Raw genomic sequence first — 24,016 nt, 5'->3', positions numbered from 1 at the left:
AGCCAGACACAGAGCTCTGACTGAATAAAGCCATGGGAAGGCAGTGGGGATGTGAGCCAGAGGGGAAAAAAGACAGGAGAGCAAGAGAATTCAGCCCAGAGGAGATATCCATGAAGAGAGACCACAGAAATGCGGATTTTGTTGGTGTGAGTGCACTCCTGGCTCTCTCTGGGATGCAAAGTGCCTCTCCAGCAGTAACTGCACAGCAGTGATGCCATGTCCTGCATTCCACACTGCCTGGATGCTCTGTGTGACACACACTGCGCTGCCACTGGCAAATGTCACTGGGATAAATGGGTGGGACAGAGGCAGAGATCAGTTCCCAAAGTGTTTCCCCACTTTCTCTCGGGCTGCAATTGCTGAACTCTGAGACTGAATTGTCACAAACTCCCTGTGGCAGACTCAGGTCCAGGGGAGCACCCAGAGACCCCTCTGAAGAACCATCTGGAAAGGGCACCTTGCCCAAGGCTGGGAATGAACCCAGCACAGCACCCACAGTGCCCAGCCTTTCGGAGAGCTGAGGGGATTGCTCAGATCACTGATTTTTCAAAAGGTCAGGCTGCTGCTACAGGGGATGTTTGCAGTGTTCCTGTGGAGGAGCCCATGGATGGCTCTGGCAGAGATGCCATCTGAAAGGAAAGCATTTCAGCAGAAATCGTGAGAAATCAGAGTGCACAACCAGGCTGCCCTGTGCATTTACAGGGTTATTGACTGTCCATGTGAAAGGAGAAGGAAGGAAGGAAGGAAGGAAGGAAGGAAGGAAGGAAGGAAGGAAGGAAGGAAGGAAGGAAGGAAGGAAGGAAGGAAGGAAGGAAGGAAGGAAGGAAGGAAGGAAGGAAGGAAGGAAGGAAGGAAGGAAGGAAGGAAGGAAGGAAGGAAGGAAGGAAGGAAGGAAGGAAGGAAGGAAGGAAGGAAGGAAGGGATGGGATCTGATATTTAGTTTTGAGCAATTTCTGTTGGAAGCTGATGGTTGGGGAGCCTCAGTAGGACAGGGAGAGCAATGTGGTGACCAAAACTCATGAAACATTTTGGAGAGCTGGGACAAAAGACCCCAAATCACAGGTGTCTGTGCAGTGTTGTGCAGAGGCTGCAGCACCCACAAGATCTCTCGGGGTGCCCCATGAGCTGTGCCTTTGCTTGGGCAGGGGCAGAGGTGGGGAGGCTCTCACTGCAAGTTCTAGTCCAGAGCTGTTCCTGGGTTGGTGCTAAGAGCCTCCTGAAGGTCATGGGCACCCCTGCCTCACACACAGACCCACCCTCGAGCTTGTGTTGTTTCACTACAGGGAAACCCCATCAGTGCCCTCCAGAGCTGTGGGGAACCACGGGGGCAGCTCCTGGACATGTTTGCTGTCTGTCTGTCTGTCTGTCTGCAGAGAGAGGGGGAACCAGGCTGGCCAGGGAGCAGCAGTGCAGGAGCAGGAGGGAATGGCCTCTGGGCAGACATTTGGGTTTGCAGGAAATGCTCAGCCCCGGGCCTGGACACTGAAGGTGAGGCAGGGCAGGGGGAGCAGGGAGAGGTGAGAGACCCTGCAGGGCTCACTCAGCACTGACATCTCCTGCCAGGGCTGTGAGCTCTCTGCTGCTTTGGGCTCCCTGACAGATCCCAGCCAGAGGAGAGGCAGCAAAGGTCTCAGCCCCACTGCTCAGATCCCCCAGACATGCACCAAAAACCCTGGGCTGGCTTCTCACCTCAGGACCCAGGCTTGCTGTCCTGTCCTGTGTACAGCAGGTGAATTCACAGGAATTGTCCTCGTGACCTGAGGAGACACCTGATGTGTTCTGGAATTTCTTGACTTCTCTGACTGAAGAATTTGGGAACACAAAGCCCCTCTTTCAGTTACAATGAATGCCATCAACCTTCAGCTGGGATGAGAACATGACTCCAGGAGCACAAGCCCCACTTCTGGATGAGAGAGTGCAAAGGAAATGGAACTTCCAAGATGCAGTTGCCACAAGGAGATTTGGAAAATTGTTTTTCTGCTGCCTTTCCTTTCCCCAGCAGGAGCTGAGAGCATCCACATTTGGTACCTTCCTCCACCAGAGTGGGTTCAAGTGGCCCAGGTAAAGGCAGGGATGTGCCTGCACCTCCCAGGAGCCACGGGCAGGGTTGAGAGAAGCCTCCTCTGATGGGGAAAACCTCAGTGTAGCTCAGCTGTGCCTGGGGCTCAAAGAGGAAACACTCCTGACCTGAATGGACTCGGGTCCAGAAGAGCCTGCAGACCAAAAGCGGGCTAGCATGAACGAGTTAAAATCCTTTCCTTTGCCTGGTGAAATTTATTGAAAACTACATCGTTCATCTGTTGAAACTTCACAGCTGTTGAGATTGCCCTGGGGGCAAACCACATCCAAGAAATGGCATGTAGAGATCCCGGAGCACGGGACTTGAAAGCTGAAACGGGCTCTGGGCGCTGCCTCCCTCCCCTCGCAGCCCCATCTGCAGCTCCTGCAGTCACACAGCGCGGGCTGCTCCTCCTCCCATCGCTCCTCTCCCTCCTGCAGCACCGGCACTTTGTGTCGGGCATTGCATTTGGGCTAAAGAGCAGCGGAGCAAGGATGCAGACGGGAGGATGGGCCGTGGGAGTGGCACCGGCGGTGACACAGGGCTGTGCGCCACCAGGGAACATCACCTGCCTGTGACACTGCTCTTTGTTATCCCTGGGGGAGCGGTGGTGAGGCAGGCCCGCAGGAAATGTGCCATTTGCTCATGAAAAGTCTGTGAATTCTGTTTAGTGGTATCAACTTGCTTGGGGTTTTTTTTTGTTTTTTATTTGTTTGGGGGTTTTTTTGTTTGTTTGTTTGTTTTAAAAATTCTTATTTGTTGGCTGCAACTCTACTTGCTCAAAACTGTATAGGATAAAAAGGTAGTTCTTGCATATTTCCACCTGAGTGCTCTGCTGTGTGAACTTGGGGACTGAAATCAGCCACTTGGCACAAGCAAATAAGGACAAGACAGAGCTCAAAGAACAAAATAAAAGGAGGACATGAGAACCCACTGGCTGCATATACTCAGTCACAAATGATTCATGGAGTAATTTTGAGTAGCAAGCAACACATTGGTAAGAACTGGAGGGTTCTCTTCTGCCTTTTTGGGGGATTGTCCACAAACAAAAACATTGGCGAATCCATCAGACGCTTTCTGCTGCTTTGAATAGTTTGCCCAGCTCCCCGAGCAATCACGCCGTGCAATTTGCTGCTAACCCAAACAACTGCAGCTCAGGTAGAGCCGGAGCAGTGCCCAGATCTGCCCCTGCACGCTTTGCTGGGGCTCTCCAAGCTCTCCTGCAGCTCCAGAGGCTCCGGGCCGGCAGCAGCAGGGACCGGCCGGGCTGTGCCCAGCAGGACCGGGGCACCGGGGCTGTCACCGTGCCCTGAGCAGGCCCTGGGCACAGCCCGGCCGCGCCGTGCCCGCGGCAGGGGCAGACGGGCGGGAGACGCCGCATTCCTTACCTGTGAAACAAGCCCGGAGAGCCAAAGGCTCGGGGAATTCCTGGATCCTTTGTACCACATTTCAGCTGTGACAGAGCGAGGGTTTAAGTGAGGCAGACTCCGGAGGGGGAGGCTGTAATTTCTTTTTAGAGCAACGGAGAGAAAGCAGTTGAAAAAACACAGACTTGACTGTCACCCTGGTTTTTTAAGATTTTCTAAGCTTTCTGATGTTGACATTCTTGTAGCGAACTTTCTCACACACTTTCTGTAAATAACTCATTGGTTTGCATTCCTTTATGGAGGAGGAGAAAGTTGATGGACTGTTGGTTTGCCCAGTGTCATTGGAGAGGTGGCACTGCCACCCTCCAATCCACTGTCACTCTTGGAAATCCATAAATGTTGGAGTAGAAAATAAACTTCCCTTTTCTTCACCTTGAGAGCAGCAGCATGAGCTTGTGTTCTTTCATGTCCTTGCCTTACCTGCTCCTGCTGCTAACAGGAGGGTGAACTGGGAGCCAGGGCACCAAGGTATTCAGAAATTACTGATTTTTGAGTAAATCCTTCCAGATGTATTCCAGAATTAGTTACTGTCTTTCAGATTTATATGTCCCTAAATCCAGAGGCAACCTTCAAGTGTAGGCAAGCCCCAACAGCTGAACTGTGTAAGGAAAGATCTGGGGCAGGGGAAAAGAGAGAGACAAAATGAAGCCACTTCATTGAATCAAAGGTCAAATTTAGGGTGAAAAATAGCAGAATTAGGAAGTTTGGCCGGTCAAACAGTGAAAATTGTTGCGGGGGTATTTGGATGTAAATGAGGCCTTCTGCAGTGGGAGGATGGTCCCTCGAGAACTGGGGTAAAAACACAGGAAAATGTGAAAAATTGTGAAAAAACAGGAAAAATGGGGAAAATAGGAAAAAACGGTGAAAAAATGGGGAATAAATGGAGAAAATATGGGGGGAAATGGGGAAATGATCAGCGACTCGTCCTCCTTGAGAACTGCAAAAATGGGGCAAAAACATGAAAAATGGTGGAAAATGGGGGGAAAATGGCAAAAAAATCGGAAAAAACAGGGAGAAAATGGGGGGAAAATGGGGGGAAATGTCTTGGAACAGGCACTGGGCGATGGAGCAGGGCCGGCTCCCAATGATCCACTACTTGTCCTCCTCGGGAACTGGGGCAAAATACATGGAAAATGGAAAAAAACGGTGAAAAAACAGGAAAAAACGATGGGGAAAAAGGAGGAAATATAGGGAGGAAATGGGGGGAAAGATGGGGAAATGATCGGTGACTTGTTCTCCTCGGGAGCTGGGGCAAAACCCAGAGAAAATGGGAAAAATGTGAAAAAATGGGAAAAAACGGGGGAAAATGGGGGGAAAAATGGGGGAAATACGGGGAAAATGGGGAAATTATCAGCGACTCGTCCTCCTTGGGAACTGCAAAAATGGGGCAAAAAGGTGAAAACCGGTGCACAATGGGGAAAGGCAGGGAGACCTGACACCGCAACTGCGCCTCCGGTGTGGGGCCTCTCCCGCCGGGGTGTGCGGAGCTGCGTACACACCCAATTATCCCATCAGTAAAGCCGGGCTATATCCCATTAGTAAAGCCGGGCTTGCTGCTCTCCTCTGCACAGAGCCGGCCTCGCACCGCACAGAAAAACTTTGTGTCTAATTAACCAAATCAAAGCGTCCCAAAGAGGGGCGCGCTCAGCTTGAAGCCCGGGCTCCTTCAGCAAGGCCTTCTGTGCGTGCTGCCCCTAATGAATGGCGATTTCTTACGGCTGGGCTCTGGCACTCCCTGTGCCCCTGCGAGTCCGCGCTCTCCTCCCTCCAGCACAGGCTCCTCACAGCTCCCTGAGCTCACCCACCCTCCTCTCCTCTCCCCTCCTGCCCTTTCTCTGTCCTGTCTCTCCCTGCTCTGTTTGCTCTCGTGGCTCCTCAGGACAGGGCCACCCTCTTCCCTTCAAGGAAGGGAGCCACACTTTCCCAGGAGCTGGGAAAAGGGGAAAGTGCAGGTGCTGCAGGGGCTTTCCAGTCCCATTCCAGCGTTCCCAGCGGGTCGGCCCCTCTGTCGGTGGGAGAAGTCGGGCAGGGAAAGGCTGGGTGTGAAATGCTGCTGTTCCAGCTGAAAGCAGCACTGCACAGCTCCCGGGGCAGGAGAGCCCCCGGCAGTGCGGGGGGAAGGATTTGGGGGTGTCCCCCTCACAGCGGGGTTTGTTTGGGAACGATCCTTTCCTTCCCTCAGGAGCTGCAGCTCCCCCTGCCCGCCCGGCTCCCGCGCCGAGGGGCGGCTTGCTTTACAAACGCTTTTCTCTTCCCCTCGTGCTGGAAATTTGACTCTACAAAAACACTTCCACGGCAGCTAATTGCCAACCCTGCATTGACTGAGCTCTCTAATTCCTGCCAGTCAATGAACCAGCCCAAAGAGCTGCTTTTCACAACTTGCTGAATGTATGAATGCAGCCCTAGAGACACGACACAGCTTAATTTTTTTTTTCCCTGGACATCTTCTGGATCCTTCTCAATTTTGGAAATTTCTTTCTCTTCATTAGGCAAAGGAACACCCCAAGATAGAGGTGGCAACAAGGCCCATTCCAGGGAGACACTGAGGGGCCCTGGAGACAAGTGGGGGTGCCAGGGAAGAGATAATTGTCAGGAAATTGGTTTGGAGGTGAAGCTGGCGTCGTCCAGCCTGTCTCTTCATGATTTGAGGGCTCATCATCATCTTTTCAAGGATTCCTCCTGCCCAACAATGTCCACGCCTTGCACAGCGCTCCTTGATCTCCTGGTTTGTATCCAGAGGGCTGCTGCAAAAATTGTTCTGCTGGTCAATGGTTTAGACCACATCATTCCTCCTTTCCCTCCTCCCTGGCAGCTCCTTTCCCTGCCCCAATTGCGGAGCCCTCACATTCCCTCACTCCCGCCTCTCCTGCACGGCGGCCGCGTTCATTGCCCAGCACAAGCCCCTTCACGCTCTCGGGGCCTGCCCCACACCTGGCAGGAGCAGCTCCGAGCCTCCTCAAAGCCCTGCCCCGGGAGCTCTGCCGTGTCCCGCCCTCAGCGCCGTCCCGGGGCCGCTGTCCCCGCGCTCCCGGGCCGAGCATGGAGCGGGGCGGGGGGATCGTTCTGTTCCCGCAGGTGGCACGAGAGGGAACGGCCTCAGGTTGTGACGGATTGTTCACCTTGGACATCAGGGACAGATTTCTGCACTGAAAGGCTGCCCAGCCCCGCACGGGGTCACCGGCTGGGGGTGCTCAGAAACCGCGCGGGGCGGTACTGGGGACACCGGGCACCGGCGGCCTTGGCTGAGCTGCCCGAGCGCCCGGACTCGGTTTCGGTGTCTCGGTGTTTCGGTGATCGATCCCGTGATTGATGCTGTGATCGGTCCCATGATTGATCCTGTATCGATTCCGTGACCGGTTCCATTATTGATCCCGTGACCAGTTCCATGATCAATCCTGTGATCAATCCTGTTATCGGTTCTGTGATTGATACCGTGACCGATTCCATGATCGATCCCATGATTGATCCTGTGACTAGGTCCATTAGTCCATTGTTGAGTCCATGATTGATCCCGTGCCCCGTTCCATGATCCATGCCGTGACCGGGTCCATGATCAATCCCGTGATCGATGCCGTGACCAGTTCCATTATTGATCCCGTGATCGATCCCGTCACCGGTTCCATTATTGATCCCGTCACCGGTTCCATTATTGATCCCGTGATCGATCCCGTCACCGGTTCCATTATTGATCCCGTCACCGGTTCCATTATTGATCCTGTGATCGATCCCGTCACCGGTTCCATTATTGATCCCGTCACCGGTTCCATTATTGATCCTGTGATCGATCCCGTCACCGGTTCCATTATTGATCCCGTCACCGGTTCCATTATTGATCCTGTGATCGATCCCGTCACCGGTTCCCTCTCCCGGCCCCGCACGGTTCTCGCGCGCCCTCTGCCGGGAGCGAACGGGCGGTGCGCGGGCTCCCCCCAGCGCTTACTGCGCATGCGCCCTGCGAGAGCCGCGCCTTCCCCAGCGGGGCGTGGCCTGGCCCCGGCCGCCGTTTGCGCGTGCGCGCTGCGTCACGTGTCGGCGCGGGCCGGTTAAAGGCGGGCGCGGGGCGGGGCGCGCTCACAGCCATGGCGCGCGGCAGTAGGAGCGTGTCTCGGCCCGCCAAGGCCCCTGCGCACCCCGCGCCCGCCAGGTACCGCGGCCCGGCCCGGCTCGGCTCGGCTCGGCTGGGCTCAGGCGGGCACACCGCGGCACGCCGCTCTGCGCTGCCCTGCGCCGCACCTCATGACTCCCTTCTCTCCGCAGCCCGGCCCCAGCGGCCCCGATGCCCGCGGCGCAGCCGGCGCAGCCCGGGCTGATGGCGCAGATGGCGAGCACGGCGGCCGGCGTGGCTGTGGGTTCCGCCGTGGGACACGTTGTGGGCAGCGCCATCACCGGCGTCTTCAGCGGCGGCTCCTCCGAGCCCGCCAAGGCGGCGGCGCCCGCGCAGGTGCGAGCGGGGCCGGGCTGCGCCCTTGGGCCGCCCTTGGATGGGGGGCGGTGGGAAAGGGGAGCGGGGCCGGGCGGGAGGGAGGAAAGGACGGACGGACGGACGGACGGGCAGCCGCCCCCCGCTGGAGGGGACGGGAGCGCGCTGGAACCGGCGCCGCTGCCCCCGGCCGGCCTGACCGGGCCCGTGGCCGCAGGAGCCCCCGGCCGTGCTGCAGCAGTCGCCGTACGGACCGTGCCACTATGAGATGAAGCAGTTCCTGGAATGCGCCACCAACCAGCGAGACCTGACCCTGTGCGAGGGCTTCAACGAGGCTCTGAAGCAGTGCAAGTACAGCAACGGTGAGCGGGCCTGGGTCTGCGGAGGGAGCTGCTGCCAGCACAGCGCCTCTGAGGGTTAGAGGGTTGCAGAAGCGATTTTTTGGGGATGTAGAGCCCTTTATGGCTTTAGTAGGATGTAGTTGTGTCTTTAGTCAGGAACGCAGCTGGAAAGGGAAGGAGAAATGAATTTGGCCGTGTCTCTGTGAAGGCTGGGAGGCTGTAGGTACCTTCTTAGAGGATCCACTCTTGCTGCCGTGGGCAGCCTGCCTCTCTCCTTGGCTCACTCTCTAATTCCTGCTGCATTTGGTACAAGCTCTTGTCAGTAGTTAGGTCATGATCTGGTTACACTGGGTGAGAGAGCTTTAACTCCAGCTGGTGGAACGTGTTCCTAATGCTGACCTTCTGCTTCCTCCCTGTAGGTGTTTCTTCTCTCCTGTGAAGAATTCGCCCCCTCGTAGGGAAGAGGATCGTGGTGTAGAGCCCTGCTCTCCCCAGGGAGTGGCAGGACAGACAGGGAGTGAGCTGGAGAGAGCAGACTGACCAGCCAGGAGTATTCTAGTGGTAATTCACTTCTGAACTAGTAGGGAAGGAAGGGAATGATTGGACCCAAGGGTCTTCAGTGTTCAGATAGCACTGTATTTATTACAGAGAAATAAAAGAATTTATTTGGACCTATCACCTGTATGTGTGTTCTTTATTTAATTCTCATACTAAAATCAAGCTACCAAAGCATTAACATTGTCAGCCAAAGGACAAGGCACAAGTGTGTATTCCTGGAAACAGGGGGTGCAGCCTAGAAAGGACTGGGCCTGCATGACTGGGCAGAAGGAGATCCAGACACTGGCTGCCCTCCAGGCCAAGGAGAGGCTGCAGTGAGGTAAGCCAACACGTGTCCCATGGGATTTTCAGTGACAAATTACTCTTCTATAGATATCCTCTTCCTGAGTACCTGTCCTTCCCTCAGAGCTGAGAGTGTGACCTGTCTGGCTGTGGCACTCAGGTACAGTTGGCTGATCTGACTCTGAGGCTTTAGCAGGTTATGCAATGTTCTCAAGGTCACTGGCAGCAGGTGAAGGTTGGAGCTGCTTTGCTCTTCAGTCACCTTGGCAGCACAGCCTCGTGATTGCTGCCCTGACTGGCCTCCAGCAGGGACACCCTGTTCCTCACGTTGGTCTAAGAGGGAATTCTGAGGTTTCAGCTGGAGTTTTTGGCACAGCAGTGAAGCCAGGACACTTTCAGGTGCTTAACTGATGCATTTTTCATGCCAGAATGAGTCTTTTAACCTTTTGATCTGACTGTTGAATAAAGGACGAGTTCTCACCCCCTTGCTGGGATCTGTGAGGAAATCCAAGTCTAGGTGGTAAATGCTGTTAGCAGATCCTGGGGGCTGGTGTTGAAAATCCTGCCCCTTCTAAATGTCACAGTCCTAAGTTCTTGGCAGAGATATCCTGAGCTGTGCCTGGCCTTAGCCGGGCTGTCTTGTGTTCTCCTTAGAGACAGCCAGGAAAAAAGTAGATGGCAGAGATTAAAACCCAAGTGCTGCATGTGCTGAGCTGTCCTGTGAGAGCAGGGAGCAACCACTCCAAAGCTGTTTAACTCCCTTTAAGAAATAAGTGTATTAGGCTGTTGGTGTATTGCTCTGGGTGGAGAAGCAGCACCTGCAGCAGATGTGTTCTGCCCTTGACCCATCTTGGCAAAGAGCTGCTCCTGCAGTTGTGGCTGTCTCTGGAGCAGCTTTTCCTGGAGACTGCAGAGCAGTCCCTGCAGGGCCACTCTAGGGTACTGCAGTGGGAAGCAGCCCCAGCAGTGATGGGAGTGCAGCTGGGTGGGGAGGAGGTGCAGGTTCTTGTCCCTGGGGATGCAGGCCATGCCAGGGGAGCAGGAGGGTGGTGCCTGTGCCTGGCTGTGATGCTGGGTTTGTCAGGGTGCAGCTATGGGATGTGTGAAGCTCTGGGGGGACAGGGGCTCAGTGCAGGGGACTCTGCTGTGCTGGAATAAGAACCTGGGGGAGGCTGTGCTGACCAGTGATGGGTCTGTTCCTCACTTAGGGGTGTTCTTGTGTTCCAGGCTCCTCTTGCTCTGTAAGGTGGTTCTGTTCCTGGCTCGGGAGCTGGTGTGAGGCTGAGCTCTCTGCAAAGAGCCCTTCTTCCTCTGCTCTGTCCTCTGAGTCTTTGCTGAGAGCTGCTGCAGCCGATCTGTGGGGTGACCAAGCCCTTCCAGAGTTGTTTTCCTGCTGTGTTGGTCAATTGCCCATTACGTGTTGAGCAAGGCACTGCCAACCTGTGAGACTACAGCCTGGAGAGACATTTGAGGGTTTCCCAATTTCTCCTGATGTCCTCCCCTCCCTGGTTATTCCAAGGAGATGAGCCTCTTTGCCAGGGGGACAAGCTGGGCAGGGTGTCACTCCTAACTGGGAGGGGTCCTGCACAGCGGCCCTGCTTGTCTCCTCCCTTGGTGCCCGAATGCCCTCACTGCCCACAGGAGCCCTGAAGGAGCACAGGGGGATCAGAGGGGAGTCCCACAGGTGCTGTATGAGGGCTGAGGTGGAACAGGAGTGATGCCTGCACCCCTGACTCCTCTGTGGAGGTGAGGTGGGTGCCTGGTTCTTACCTGGGAGCTCAGGGTAGTGTTTCCCCAGGTCCTCAAGCAAGGATTCGTAGCAGATGGCTTCAGAGTTTTCTTCTCCTGGCAGCAGAATGGGAGAAATGGATTAGTCTCTCTCCTGGCTGTAAACTGAAGGCTTGTAACTGGGGCAGGTGGTTCTGCCCAGGAAAAGTTCCTTTTCCCCTGGAGCAGCCCTTGGACAAGCAAAGGCTCAGCTCTAGCTCTTCATCTGAGCTGGCTTCTGCCTCCTCAGAGCTTCTGGGCTGTGTCCCAGTGGCTGCAGAGCAGAGCCCTCCCCAGAGCTGCCCCCAGAGCAGCCCCTGCCCAGGGCTGGCTGCACAGGGACTCACGGACAGCTCTGATGAGGATGTAGCGCTGCCTTCCCTGCAGGTATTTACTGGCATATTCAGATGCAGGATCTTCCACTTTGCTCAGGTTCATCAGGCTGCCCTTTTCATCCATAAGATCAATGCAGTCTGGAGAGAGAGATGTGGTGAAGGAAGCCCAGGCTGCCCCTCTGGGGCCAATGTGAGCCTGAGGGGTTCAGAGGCATTTTCCTTGGCAAGTTACACTTAGAATCTGCTGAGATCTGGGGAGTGGGAGGTTTGCTGTCCCTTTCCCTGTGTTTTGGGATGTGGGATGTTCTGTGACTCCCATGTGACCCATTTGTTACCTGTGCTGCTCTCTATGAGTGAGTGGCAGTCCCTTGGTGACCACAGCCCAGAGTACTCCTACCTTCAGGCCTGCACTGACACTTCCACTTCAGGTGGCCTGTGAGGGTCTGGACACAGCAGAGCAGGTTCACCATCTCTTGGCAGTTGGCTGCAAACAGGGAATGAGATCTGAGACAGGAGCATGGTCACCCCAAACCCAGAGACCACATGGGCACAGCAGGAGGCTCAGAGGTGCCCACTGTGGCCAGCAAAGGCAGCACCCCCAGGTGGCACCAGCTGGGCTTTGAGCAGCTGTGTTAAAGCCATGGGTGCTGAGAGTGCCCCAGGGCAAGGGGAGAAGATGAGCACTTTCATTTGGGGAGAATGGTTCTGACTGATGAAGTGTCTCTGTCCTTCAATTTGTTTCAGCAAGCATGAGTAGGAAAAAGCAGGGTCCCTGCCAGTGCCCTCCTATGAGCTGGGCCCAGTCACAAGGGGAAGGAGCTGCAGATTGTGGCTGAGTCACCCAGGATATTTTGGCCATGAACTCTGACCGAGTTTGTCACAATTGAGAAATCCCCCAGGGCTGACACACGTCAGCACTCAGAGCTGGGGATCCAATTCAAATAGCAGAGGGAGCAAAGGCTCAGGACTGTGTCTGATGGCTCCAGCCACGAGTGTCTGGGGTAAGGCCAAGGCTTTCAGCCAGCTGGGTAAGGTCAGGAGAGAGGCTGCTCATTCCTTCCCACAAATGCCTGCTCTCTGACACTGAGGGCCAGGATTTCAGCCAGGGAACCCTTCCCACACAGCCCAGAACGCCGGAGCTCCCCTGGCAGCTGCCACTTGTGCCCCACGGCTCTTCTGGTTGTGTCTAGATAAGCAGGGCCCCCTCTGGTGCTTTCCCAGAGCTGCCAGGCTGGGAACTCCTCCTCACCTCCAGCCTCCCTCCCTGTGCTTAGCTCAGCTCTGCTGGAGTCCCTCCATGGTTTGGAGTGTAGGGGTAATCGATAAATAAAAGCAGTGAGGTGCAGGATGCTGCCGTGCCTGGCAGAGCTCTCCTGCCTGTTCCTCAGCCCGGGGCATTGCTGTGCACCGGCTGCTGTGTCCCTCCCTGCCCCTCGTGGGGGTGACCAGGGTGGCCCAGGTGCCCGGCTACCCCCACCTACCTCCGAATCTCACCGTGGCGAACATGGTGGTGCTGCCGTGCCCCTTCCTGCAGGCAGCGCTGGGAGCTGCGGCAGAGCCCAGGACAGACAGACTCCATCCCCACTGACGCTGTTGTGGTTTCGGTAGCCAGATTGCCCAGCAACAGGGAATGAATGGCCCCTGCAGATTCCCGAGCCTCCTGCGGGGGGAGAGAGGAGGCAGAGCAAGGGCTGAGCTAAACACCAGCCTGTGGGAAGGCTGCCTGCTCCATGTGGTCCCAGACGCTCTGAGTTTCAGACTTTCTGTAGTCTCGTGATGTTTCCTGTTGCCCCCATTTGTCCTGCAGCTCATCTGGGCTGTGGTGGTGCCACATCTGTTCACTCTGCTCCTAGCACTGCTGCAAGGCCAGCCTGGCTTCCTCTGTGACATGGCTGATGCCACTGGAGGAACCCCCCTGAGGATCCTGCTCTGGAGCAGGAGGCACTGGGGTTCCATGGTGGACATGGTCATGTGCCAGCTGCAGCTTGTATTTGGTGCCCAAATGTTGCTGTGCAAGTGCTCCTGCAGTCAGGGCCCTGTAGCATCCTGTGGAAAACATGGATGAAATCATGTCCCTGGGCTGCTCAGCAGATGGGGAGGCTGGAATGGTGGGAACCAGTAACAACACTGATGTGCTGCATTATCCAGTGCCCACTGCTCTGAGGACAAATTCCCTTTCCCTGGAATGCCCCTCTTTGCATGAGGAAGGGATTTCTCTGTCTTGCCAGGTTTCATTTCACAGTCAGTCAGAGCTTGGGACAAGGTGTGTGTGTGTGACATTCCTCCCCTGGGACACGTGCAGGGAGATTTGTGTTCATCTTGGCACCACTTGGCAGAATGTGGGGAGTGCTGCTGGGCAGCAGCTGGAGCTGCACCTGCAGGGTGCTCCTACCTGCAAGAGCTCATCAAACACAAACTGCTGACATCTGCAGGGACAAACTTGCAAATGGCTTTGTTTGGGCCCTCTGTGGGTGCTGCAGAGGGAGTGGCTGTCCCCGGGTGGTGATGAGGTGGCACTGGCAGGGGCTGAGCCTGCCTGGGGAGGACAGGAGGTGCCCAGCAGCTCTGGCACATGAGAGGTGCCGCTGCCCTCACTGCTGGGGACAGCCTGGGCTGGTGGCCATGTGACACAGTGGCCCCGTGGCAGGTGTCACAGGCGGGAGTGGCTTCACGCCCGCTGAGCTGGTGGCCGTTGCTGTGACAGTCTGCTGTCCTTCCGCAGCAGCTGTGCTGCAGCCACCCCTCCCTGGGGACACCACGCCTCCTGCCCGATGGCCTCAGCAGCCGCCCACCCTCCAGGGCTGCCCACGCTGCTGCTTCTGAGGGGGCCCTGGCCAAGAGGCAGCACCCCCAGCACCCTCAGCACCTCCCTGCTGCAAGTTATGCTGAGACCCTGCCCAGTCATTCCTGCCACCGTGATGGAGCTGCAGGAGGGCAGCAGCAGCTTTGCTCCTGTTGTTTCTGTGATGGGACAGTTCCCTTCTCCCTGGTGGCCCCCAGCCTGCTGCCCCCCCAGGACATCCTTGGCACGGTGTGGCTCAGGCTCTTGGCCTCCTGCATGCCTGGCAGCAGAGGGCCTGAGTGTGAGACTGCAGGGAAACCTCTCTGCTCCTCCCATCAGCAAAGAGAGATGGTCAGCGATGCCACCCCAGTGCCCAGGGTGTGGGGTGAGCTGTGGGTGTGCTGGTGCAGCTGAAGGAAACGGGCTGGGGTGAGGGTGGTGGCTCTCACCCCCTCCCTGAAGCCCAGCTGCAGCAGAGCGAGCAGCCCCGGGGAGCAGAGTCCCTGAGCCCCCCGTGTCATTTACATACACCCGCCAGTGGCCACGGCACAGCACCCAGGCTTTGTGCAGCACCCCAGAGCTGCTCTGAAACAGCCTCCCTTCCTCTGCCTCCTGCCATGGCCCTGGGATTCACAGTCCTGCTCCTGCTGGGGACGCTGGGCACGGGTAAGGGTGTGAGGCAGCTCTGCCTGGGGATTTGGTTTCAGTAGGGCGTTGTGCTCCGGGGCTTGTGATGCGACGGGCAGGGTGGTGGTTGGGGAATGTGTTTGGGGACATTTGAGGGTGAGGGTGAGGGGGAACACGGCTCAGCCCATCACTAACTGCATCCCCGGTGTGTGCAGCTGCCAGGGCTCAGCCCGTGCTGAGCCAGCCTCCCTCGGTGTTGGTGCAGCCCGGGCAGAGCGCTCGGCTGTCCTGCACGCTGAGCCCGCAGTACAACATCAGCCACTTCGGCATCTCCTGGTACCAGCAGCGCCCAGGGCACTCCCTCAGGTACCTGCTCTACTACAACTCCGAGAGAGACAAGCACAAGGCTGCCAAGACTCCCAACCGCTTCTCGGCCACCAAAGACCTGGCCAGCAACGCCTGCATCCTCACCATCGCAGCCGCCTGCCAGGACGACAATGGCACCTATTACTGTGCCCTGTCCCCTGCCCTCAGGTGGCTCTAGAGAGCGGCAGCCCTGGGAGGGATGGCTAAAATCCATCTTTGCATTGGGACATAAACTTTAAAGAATTTCGGGATTTTAGTGGAGCTGAGGTTTTAGTTAGAGATACAAGCTTTATTGGAGTTAATCAAAATAAATGGGTAGGCCTTGATGAAGTTAAGAGTTAGTAGTTTACTGATAATTGATTGCTTGTCAACATAATGTTTGGTTAGCTGGGTTTATAAAGAAGAATATAGAAACTGATAAATAGCTTTTAGGAACATAAGACAATTGTAGGCCTCCTCTGTTCTGAAACCAGTTGAAGACGGGAATGGGAGTTCTACCAATGGGTTCATTTGTTATATTTGCATTGAAAATGTAGAAAGGTCAGAACAAGGAAGACTTCATTTACTTACTCATTTTGGGACCCCTCCCCATGAAAGGGACCACCGACCCATTTCAAGGAACAAACTACGCATGCTTAATGGCTTTTGAACTAATTACCATATGAAGCGGGGACTGGGATGTACCAAAGTTATGAATATGCATTTGTATTTTGGGTATTCAGTACTTGTATAGATAAAAGGACTCTGTAGTCACCTGTAAATCGCGGTGTGTATTTGGGAGCTATCCCACAATAAACATACACTTTCTAACTTTAAACTGTTAGAGAGTCTTTGTCCGTCACAGTTGGATATTGGTACTTGATCAATATCCATATTTTTAATAAATCAGCACGCTTGAGCAGGGCTGGCAGCGCTGCCTGTGCTGGAAGTGCAGCAACTCCTCTTTGTCGCCAAGTGTCCCTCACGGGGCACAGACAGCCGGGCACGGCTGCAGAGCACAGGATGAGGGCTCGGCCTCGGCCTGGCTGCCCTGGGCTCTTCCAGCACCCGGCACGAGGCCGCCTCCACCTGGCTGTGGCTTCCGCAGAGTTTAATTAAAATTAATGAAGGTAATAAAGGCTAAGCCTCACGCCGCGGCTCGTGTCGTGCGTCCCTGGGCCGTGAGGGGCTGCGGGCCTGGCGGGGTCTCTGGGCCGGGGGAGCCCTCACCCACCCCTCGAGCAGCCCCTGGTGCCACAGCACAGCTCCTGAGGGGACAGGGACACGCGTGCCCCCGCGGGGACTCTGTGGGGACGTTTTCTCATAGGATGATGGAAGATTTTCCCACAGAATTCCCACAGAATTGAGGGAAATGCCGGGATGGCCGCACTGCGCATGCTCAGCTCGGCGCGCGCCCGGCGGCGGGAGCTAGGACCCAAGGGCGGTGTGGATGTCACGTGAGGGGCGGCCGGTGCTACCATTGGCTCAGGGGAAGGCAAAACCAGGCGCGTCACTTCCGGGTTATCTCAGTGCGCGTCAGGGCCTCGCGGCGGTCAGGTAGGACCGGGCCGCTGCCCTGTTCATGTGAAAAGCCAATGCTCACAAAGGAGACAGAGGAGTCCTGCAACTTTATTCGAATAAAGGGAGAGAATCCACTACGCCATACCCCTGTGGGGTCCCTGTCGAGATTTCGGAGGACGCAGCCTCCTTTTATCCTAAACTCCCGGCCGCAGGTTGCTGTCTCACTTTCCCCATTGCCTGAGGTACAGTGGCAGGAGCTGGGCACTGGATTGTGTAAAGCAAGCATGGGATAATGAATTCTCATCTTCGTGTAACTGAGTCCTGTTTTATATGTTTGTCAAAGGTGAAGATCGAATTTGGTGCAGGGGGTTCCAAGGGCTAAAAGGAAGCTGCTGTTTGCTGCCTGAGATGCAGATGTCAAACATTTCAGGATCTGCCTGAGAGCTGGACAGGCTGGCAGAGCCATCCTGCCTCCTTCACTGGGGCAGGCTGGAAAGGCACAGGCAGCTCTGGGAAAGGTGCTGGGGGAGCTCAGCTCCACCCTTTGGCCTCCTGCACAACCAGGAGTGAATTTGAAATACCGAGGCCTGAACAAGTTCAAGCAAACAAATCTTCCCAGCTCCCTGTCAGCAAGTGGACAGCAGAGAGCTGCTCACAAAACTGGACTCCTCTTTGAGGAAACTGCTGCAGAGTAACAAGGAAAGTGTTTAGAGACAATAAACATCCCATCCTAGGCAGATCCCTGCTCTTCTCTTGTGCTATGGGACTGTGGCAGAACAACTCCATTGGAGTTCTGAATGTTAAACTCACTAAGAGGAACATAAGGACTATAGCGACAAATCCCAATACAATTCCTTTAGACTAAGGAGGAAAAAAAAACCCTACCAACTTTAGTCAGGATCTAAAATATCCCTTCTAGCTGACACAGCAAAGCAGGGACTGAAAGGCATCCACAATTAGCTATGCAAAGCATCCGTACTTTCAGCCAGTGACCCATATAAAATGAATAAATAATTCATAATTACATATGTAGTGTACACCATGCATGCCAAGAAGGGCTCCAGAGAGAGAAGCACAGTGGGCATGCTTTGCCCTCTGAAGGGAAAAGTCCTCCAGTTACTTCTGTCACCCTGGAAAGTCTCTGAGACATAACCTCCATTTACAGCTGAAAAGCCACATTAGATATTTTCCCCATGATGTTCTATAGCCTAGATTGACTCCATGATTCCTGAAATTGAGAGGAATTATTCAAAGAATGCCCTGGCAGAGCAGCACAGTGCCAGCACTCCAAAGCAGGTGCACAATAAATTAAAGAAAGCAAGATTCAGTCCCAAAGTTCCTTACTTCCTCTCTTCACCTCTGGGTTCGCCCCCACGTCCAAGGCAAACTTTTTACACCGAGGCTTTGGTAAAGCAACAGCTGCTGTCTTGTCCTTTTGGATTCAAGGCTCCAGTTCCTTCCTCTGCTGCTCAGATGTGCAGCTCTCAGACAGGCAGGAGCTCTGGGGGGTACTCCCCATAGCAGTATTTGGCAATTGGGTCTCTGTAGGTGTTCTCATGCTGCACACTCTGCCAGGAAAGGAGGAGAAGCTTTAACAATATGCACACAGTGAAACAAGGCATTCCTTCACTGAAGGAAAAATTGCACAGAGTTTATGCACAGGCAAAAAAAAAAAAAATCCCAAATTCTTCTACACATCAGAGTGCCTTTGGATCAAAGAACTCTGCATTGCCAGCACACAAGAGCCAGCTGATGTATTACAGCACTGCAATGTTGAACCAGAACCTCCTTTTCAATAGAGTACCCAAGTAGGTGGGAAAAGATTTCATTAAAAAAACCCAAAACTTAGATCTGTTTAGGCAGTATCATCAAATGTTCTAAGCAAACAGAGCACAATAAAGTTGCAACTTGAGATGTGTGCATTTTTCTGGACAAAAGGTAGAGGTCAGATTTTATGGGTAAAAAATCCCAGTAACTTTGGAGACATTTGGAACTCTGTCCTTTGTTTGCAGTCCATCCCTATTCCTACCTGAAAGACTGAAGCTGCAGGACATGGCCAACAGCACTTTCTAAAAGGGCCACTGCTTACTTAGACCAAAACTTCTAATAAAATCACATGGGTAACAGAAGTTCACCTCTGTCCTTAATAAGCAGAGACATTACAGCACAGTTTTTGAGTTACCATGCAGGTGATTGTCAGCACAGGGTGAGTCTCCAGCTGTACCATAAAATAAAGAGCATTCTGAGGCTACTGGGAACAGCTCTCACTGTCTTCATCCTAATGAGATCTTCCCCAGTCACTGAACTCAGTCTCTTTTTGGTTAAGCCCCTCTTTTCTACAGAGAATGTGCAACTTGTCCTGCTCTAAATGGAAGTGCTCTGCCTTCAGTTCAGACTGGCTCTCAGCCATGGCTTCAGCTTTTATGAAAACACAAGCACAACACACCAGCCATTCACAGCACTGAGCCCCATTTCCCAAGGGCACTTTTTGGGCCCTGGACATGAGCTGGTGCCTCACCTGTGATGAAGTCCTACACTTGGCCAGGCACAGCTCAAAGTGATCTTCCACTGCCATGAAGAGGTTCTGGAACGCGATGGCCGCCCGGTTCAAGAACCGCTCCAGGAGATGTTGCTGAAGTGGTCAGCAAAAAGAAGGCAAAAATCAGAAACACTCTGCTTCAGCAAGGAGCAATCAAAGCCCACCCCAGCCTGCAAAGCTCAGGTATCAGAGGAATAGTAAACAACTCCACTTAGGATTTCTAGCAAGCACTGAGAGGCTAATGCCTCAGAACCCCAGCAGCAGGACAAAAATCTAAGAGAAGCTCACAGGAAAAGGGGAAATTACAATTAAAAAACTAATACTGGCTGCAGTAACTCTTCTGCAATCATTTCTCTTCAACAAATACAATTCCCCTGAAGCTGAAACACTTTTCAAGGCTCCCAGTATTTCCTGCCAAAGGTGGGAAGGGTGCTTTTTGTTAAAGCTTTATTTATAGCTTGCCATACACTCCTTGGAGGCTTTCCTCATCATTCCATGAAAAGGATCTGTCCCTCTAAGGGAAAAGATCCTCACAAAGAGACCCTTTAAGCCAGAGAGGGACCCCAGCAGCTGAGAACACCTGGAAAGCAGGAGGGAGTCCATCACCTTGCTGGGCTGCAGGCAGCAGGACACACAGAACTCGTAGATGCTGCAGCAGCCGTTGGGCAGGCAGCTCTCACAGCTGTACAGCTTGGTGCTGGGCACATGCACATTGCAGCAGCCATTCACCAGCAGGTCCTTCCTCTCACAGATGTAGCCTGGAAAACAGCAACAGGAGTGACAACTGGCAAGGCACACCCCTCTGTATGTTCTATGGAAATCTGCAGTAAGGATCACGTTCCTTAAGAGCAGGTTTGTTTGTTATTTAGTAGATTATGATCCCCCTCAGTCCTGTGCAGCCACTCTTTGAAATGGAGAGAGGTGTTTCAAACAGCCTGGTGTTATCTGCACAGCTATCATATCCTACTCTAATGTATGCTCTATATACACCAAGAATATTTAAATGCACATTATTTCTGATTTTTTTTGGGCACAGTTCCTTGTTGTGAAAGGGGAAATGGGATTGGCATTGATTATATTGAAAAAAAGCCACGACACACGTTTTTGAAACAGGTCTGTGTCTGGATAATTCTCTTACAGTTCAGTATGAAGAGACTTAGATTTAGGCATGCAGGACAGTGTAATATTCATTGCTGAGTGGAATCCTTAACAGTATAGAAATATGGTGTATATTACAGAATATACACCATATTAAATATATATAGAAATGGTACTACCACAGTGTTAGACAGTGAGAGAGCTGTAATTTTTAGAGATCTTCAGAACTGGCATTAAGCCTAAGTCAGGCAGTGCCAAATTTAACATTGATGCAAATCACAAAAGATGTGGAGGGTTCTCTGTAGCCTTGATTTGTGGCCAAGAAAGATCCAGGTCTAAGCAACAAACACAGTGCAGGGCAGGAAAGTCTTTAACTTCTACTGCTTGAAACAAGTGGTTAATAACCTTGGGTTTACAAGGTCAGACAAGCTCATTAACTGTGACTGAGCACTAATTACACCACCAGCCCTGAGCTGCCTCCATACAAGGCCAAGGTTTCCTCAGTTGCTCTCCCTAACCCCCTGACAGCGGCAGCAGCACTCTGCAGGGGACACAGAGAGCTCTGCAAGCAACCACAGCAAACTGAGCAAGACTCAGTGCCTGGGTTCTGTGCAAAGGTAACTGGAATTCTTTGACTTTCAGGTGGTGGCAGTCACAGTCACACAGCCCTGGGCCTGAGCCTGGTATGCACACAACCAAAGCAGCAGCGCCTGCAGCCACTGTGAAATTCAGGCAGCCAGAGGAGAACAGGCCAAGGGCTGAGTGAAAATATCTTAATAAAGAGCAGCTGTTCCATCAAAGTGCCATCAGCAGTCAGACAGGCAGAGCAGCGTTCAGCACTGCCAAATGCAGAATAAATTCAACTAAATATCAACTATACCCAGTTCATCTGTAATGAGGAGCTTCCCCTGCACAGAGTTCCTGCACTGGTTGCTCAGCTGACTGCTGTTCCCCGAGCTGAACTTCACCTTCCACATGATGGGCTGCTCATGCTCCTGCACTTGGAGGAGAGTCCGATCTCTCACCATCCTCTCTTCCTGCAAGGAAAAATAGGAATGCAACCAAACATACCAGTTCCTCCTGCCACTTCAATCCACGTGCCTCTCCCAGCATTAAAGATGCCTAGTACTTGTAAACTCCCCAGCACAGGAAACTCCAGCATCAATGGTGCAAACAATTTACTACTTGTAGTATTTTACTTCATACTTCAACAGGAAGACACACACTTCAATAAAGTCAGGGTACTCCAGTTCACCATCGATCAGCTAACACAGCTGAACTTGGTCACCACAACCACAAAAGTAGTTTGTATTATATTAAATATAATATAGTATAATATAATATAAAATATAATACAAATAATATAATATAAAAAATATAATATAATATATCGCAGCTGAACGAATTTGTCTTTCAGGAGCCCTTTGCCAGTGGAATCCCCACTCCCAAGAGACACAACAACAACACCCACCAAACCCAGTGGAGACTTTCTTTTCCCAGTTTTGGTTCAAACCGCTATTGCTGTCAAACACACAATCAGGCATTCCTATTTTAAACTCTTGCATCCATTAAATATTCATAACGTCATTCTTACGGCAGTATTACCCAGGGGCGCGGTGACAGCACCTGAAGAACGAGAGTCCCCGTGCCATACGGGCTGTTCTAACCCAGCCCGCGGCTGCGGGGCCCGGCCGGCACTGACCTGCTTGAAGGTGCTGCTGATGAAGTACACGAGCGAGAGCCCGAAGACGACGCCGAGCACCCATCGCTTCCTGAGCAGCCGCCGCCAGAGCACGGCCCCGCAGGGCACCATGGCCGGGCTCGGGGCAGCGCGGGCCCGGGGCCGGCATCACCGGCGGGCGCAGCGAGCCCCGGGCGGCCCCAGCGCGGCCCGAGCGCTTCCGCCGGCGGGCGGGGCGGGCGAGCGGAAACCGCGGCCGGGCGTGCGCGGGGCGGCACCGACACTGGCACCGACACCGGCACCGGCACCGGCACCGGCATCGGCACCACCACCGGGCCGAGCCGCCCGGTACGGGGCACCGCGCCACGGATTCCAGCGGGAACCTCCTTCCCCCACCTAACCGGAAAAAAGGCCTGGCTTATGTCTGTATATGTGTGTACGTATAGAGTCGTATGGTTTTAATTTATATACATATATATATGTGTCTGTGTGTATATATGTATATATCTATAGATGTATATCATGTATATATGTATGCATATATATAGATGTATGTATAGGTATAGAACCGTATTAATAGATATTTCTGTGTATATATATATATAAAGTATGTATACCTATATATATGTGTATACCTATATATATGTGTGTATATATAGTGTATATATATAGATGTATATACTTATGTGTATGTATAGAATCGTATTCATAGATATGTCTGTATATAGATATATATACATGTATGCATACCTATATATGTATACTATTTATGCATATATATGTGTATATATAGATGTGTATATGTATGTATATGTATAGAACTGTATTAGTAGATACTTCTGTATATATATGTATATACATGTGTGTATATCTATGTCTATATAGGTAGATAGGTGTATCTATATATGTATACCATGTATATATGTATGTATATATATAGATGTATATATGTATGTATAGGTATAGAACTGTATTAATAGATACTTCTGTGTATATATATGTATATACATGTATGTTTATCTATACATATATATGTATGTATATATAGATATGTATACTATGTGTATGTGTCTATATATAGATTTACATGAGTATGTGTATATATAGATATATACATATATGTATAGGCCTGTGTTTTTAGATATGTCTGTATATAAGATACATACATACATGTATGTATATCTATACATAGATATGTATGTATATCTAGATATGTATACTATTCATTTGCGTGTGTGTATATAGATGTGTATATGTATGTATATATATAACTGTATTAATAGGTATGTCTGTATATAAGTGTAGATACACACACACATATATATGTATCTGTATATGTATAGGATTGTTAATAGATAGGTATACATTAACAGATCTATGCCTATACATCTATGTATATGTAAGTATGTAATATGTGTATACACATAAATATATATGTATATACACATGCATTTGTAGATATGTGTGTGTATAGATGGATTTATAAAGTATATATTATGATATACGTGTGTGATATGTTCTGTGATACAAGTGCATGTATCTATAAATACACTGATGTCTGTCTGTATTTATTACAGACACACACACACACACACACACACATAGGTGTGTGTATGGACACACTGAAGGCAGAGCACAGCTCTGGGAGCACTCCCAGGGAGTGCCTGTGTGGGCAGCAGGGCTGCAGGTGTCACTCCCAGAGGAAAACAGCCTTGCTGGGCCATGCACGTGGGCAGGGCTTGAAGCACCAAGGGTTCCTGCACCTCTCTGCCTTTCCCAGGGACATGGAAAGGTAAAACTCTTTGTGCTGTGCTGAACATTGCTCTCTGTGTGCTTCCTCCAGGTGTCCCTGTGTGAGCACCAGGGCCAGGTGCTGACAGTCACTGGCTGGGAGGACTGGGATGAGTTTGGAATCGGGACTGTCCTGGACTGTCTGAGGTGCTCCATCTGTGAATGTCTGCACACTCCTGGGCTTCCATCTCTGCCAGTGGCACCTTTCACCTCTGGATACAGCTGTTCTTCAGGTACTGTGCTGTGAGACAGCTGGCCAACCTTCCCAGAGCCACTGTGCCTTTACACAGGGGCTGCACATCTATGTATATATTGACATGTGTTATGAATAATGTTATAACTTCTTATATTCAAGAGTATTTACATCTTAGTCTGTACATTTTATTAAGTAGCTATCGTATTCTGGGCCTACTGTCTAGACTTTGCAAATGGCATTTCTGTAG

General features: G+C 52.4%; 5 protein-coding genes across 8 annotated transcripts in view; 3 read left to right on the top strand and 2 right to left on the bottom strand.

The window, feature by feature from the left end:
- Nucleotides 1-7,547: 7,547 nt before the first annotated feature.
- On the top strand, nucleotides 7,548-8,922 carry CHCHD10 (coiled-coil-helix-coiled-coil-helix domain containing 10). Its single transcript, XM_066562442.1, has 4 exons — nucleotides 7,548-7,630; nucleotides 7,744-7,927; nucleotides 8,124-8,268; nucleotides 8,667-8,922. The coding sequence occupies exons 1-4, from the start codon at nucleotides 7,566-7,568 to the stop codon at nucleotides 8,684-8,686; spliced, it is 414 nt and encodes a 137-aa protein (XP_066418539.1). The 5' UTR covers nucleotides 7,548-7,565; the 3' UTR covers nucleotides 8,687-8,922.
- Nucleotides 8,870-12,775, bottom strand: C18H22orf15 (chromosome 18 C22orf15 homolog). The gene is made up of 5 exons (XM_066562031.1): nucleotides 12,671-12,775; nucleotides 11,587-11,673; nucleotides 11,202-11,327; nucleotides 10,858-10,932; nucleotides 8,870-10,442 (listed from the first exon to the last, which is right to left on the bottom strand). Exons 1-5 carry the CDS (start codon nucleotides 12,693-12,695, stop codon nucleotides 10,288-10,290), a joined length of 468 nt encoding a protein of 155 aa, XP_066418128.1. The 5' UTR covers nucleotides 12,696-12,775; the 3' UTR covers nucleotides 8,870-10,287.
- Nucleotides 12,776-14,549: 1,774 nt separating this feature from the next.
- Nucleotides 14,550-15,667, top strand: VPREB3 (V-set pre-B cell surrogate light chain 3). The gene is made up of 2 exons (XM_066562359.1): nucleotides 14,550-14,637; nucleotides 14,814-15,667. Exons 1-2 carry the CDS (start codon nucleotides 14,589-14,591, stop codon nucleotides 15,140-15,142), a joined length of 378 nt encoding a protein of 125 aa, XP_066418456.1. The 5' UTR covers nucleotides 14,550-14,588; the 3' UTR covers nucleotides 15,143-15,667.
- Nucleotides 15,668-16,552: 885 nt separating this feature from the next.
- SPRING1 (SREBF pathway regulator in golgi 1) lies at nucleotides 16,553-21,982 on the bottom strand. The gene is made up of 5 exons (XM_066562097.1): nucleotides 21,804-21,982; nucleotides 20,982-21,138; nucleotides 19,610-19,761; nucleotides 18,983-19,096; nucleotides 16,553-18,032 (listed from the first exon to the last, which is right to left on the bottom strand). Exons 1-5 carry the CDS (start codon nucleotides 21,912-21,914, stop codon nucleotides 17,949-17,951), a joined length of 618 nt encoding a protein of 205 aa, XP_066418194.1. The 5' UTR covers nucleotides 21,915-21,982; the 3' UTR covers nucleotides 16,553-17,948.
- Nucleotides 21,983-22,069: 87 nt separating this feature from the next.
- Nucleotides 22,070-24,016, top strand: part of RNFT2 (ring finger protein, transmembrane 2) — a 31,174-nt gene continuing 29,227 nt past the window's right edge. For all 4 annotated transcript variants that reach the window (XR_010784684.1, XR_010784683.1, XM_066561916.1 and 1 more), the window contains exons 1-2: nucleotides 22,070-22,218; nucleotides 23,626-23,806. The gene's annotated coding sequence lies outside the window, so the exon portion shown is untranslated. The remainder of the gene's footprint in view (nucleotides 22,219-23,625; nucleotides 23,807-24,016) is intronic.

The sequence above is a fragment of the Molothrus aeneus genome, chromosome 18, assembly GCF_037042795.1.
Source record: "Molothrus aeneus isolate 106 chromosome 18, BPBGC_Maene_1.0, whole genome shotgun sequence".
Taxonomy (NCBI): Eukaryota; Metazoa; Chordata; class Aves; order Passeriformes; family Icteridae; genus Molothrus; species Molothrus aeneus.
This window is presented reverse-complemented; position numbering and strand designations above follow the sequence as displayed.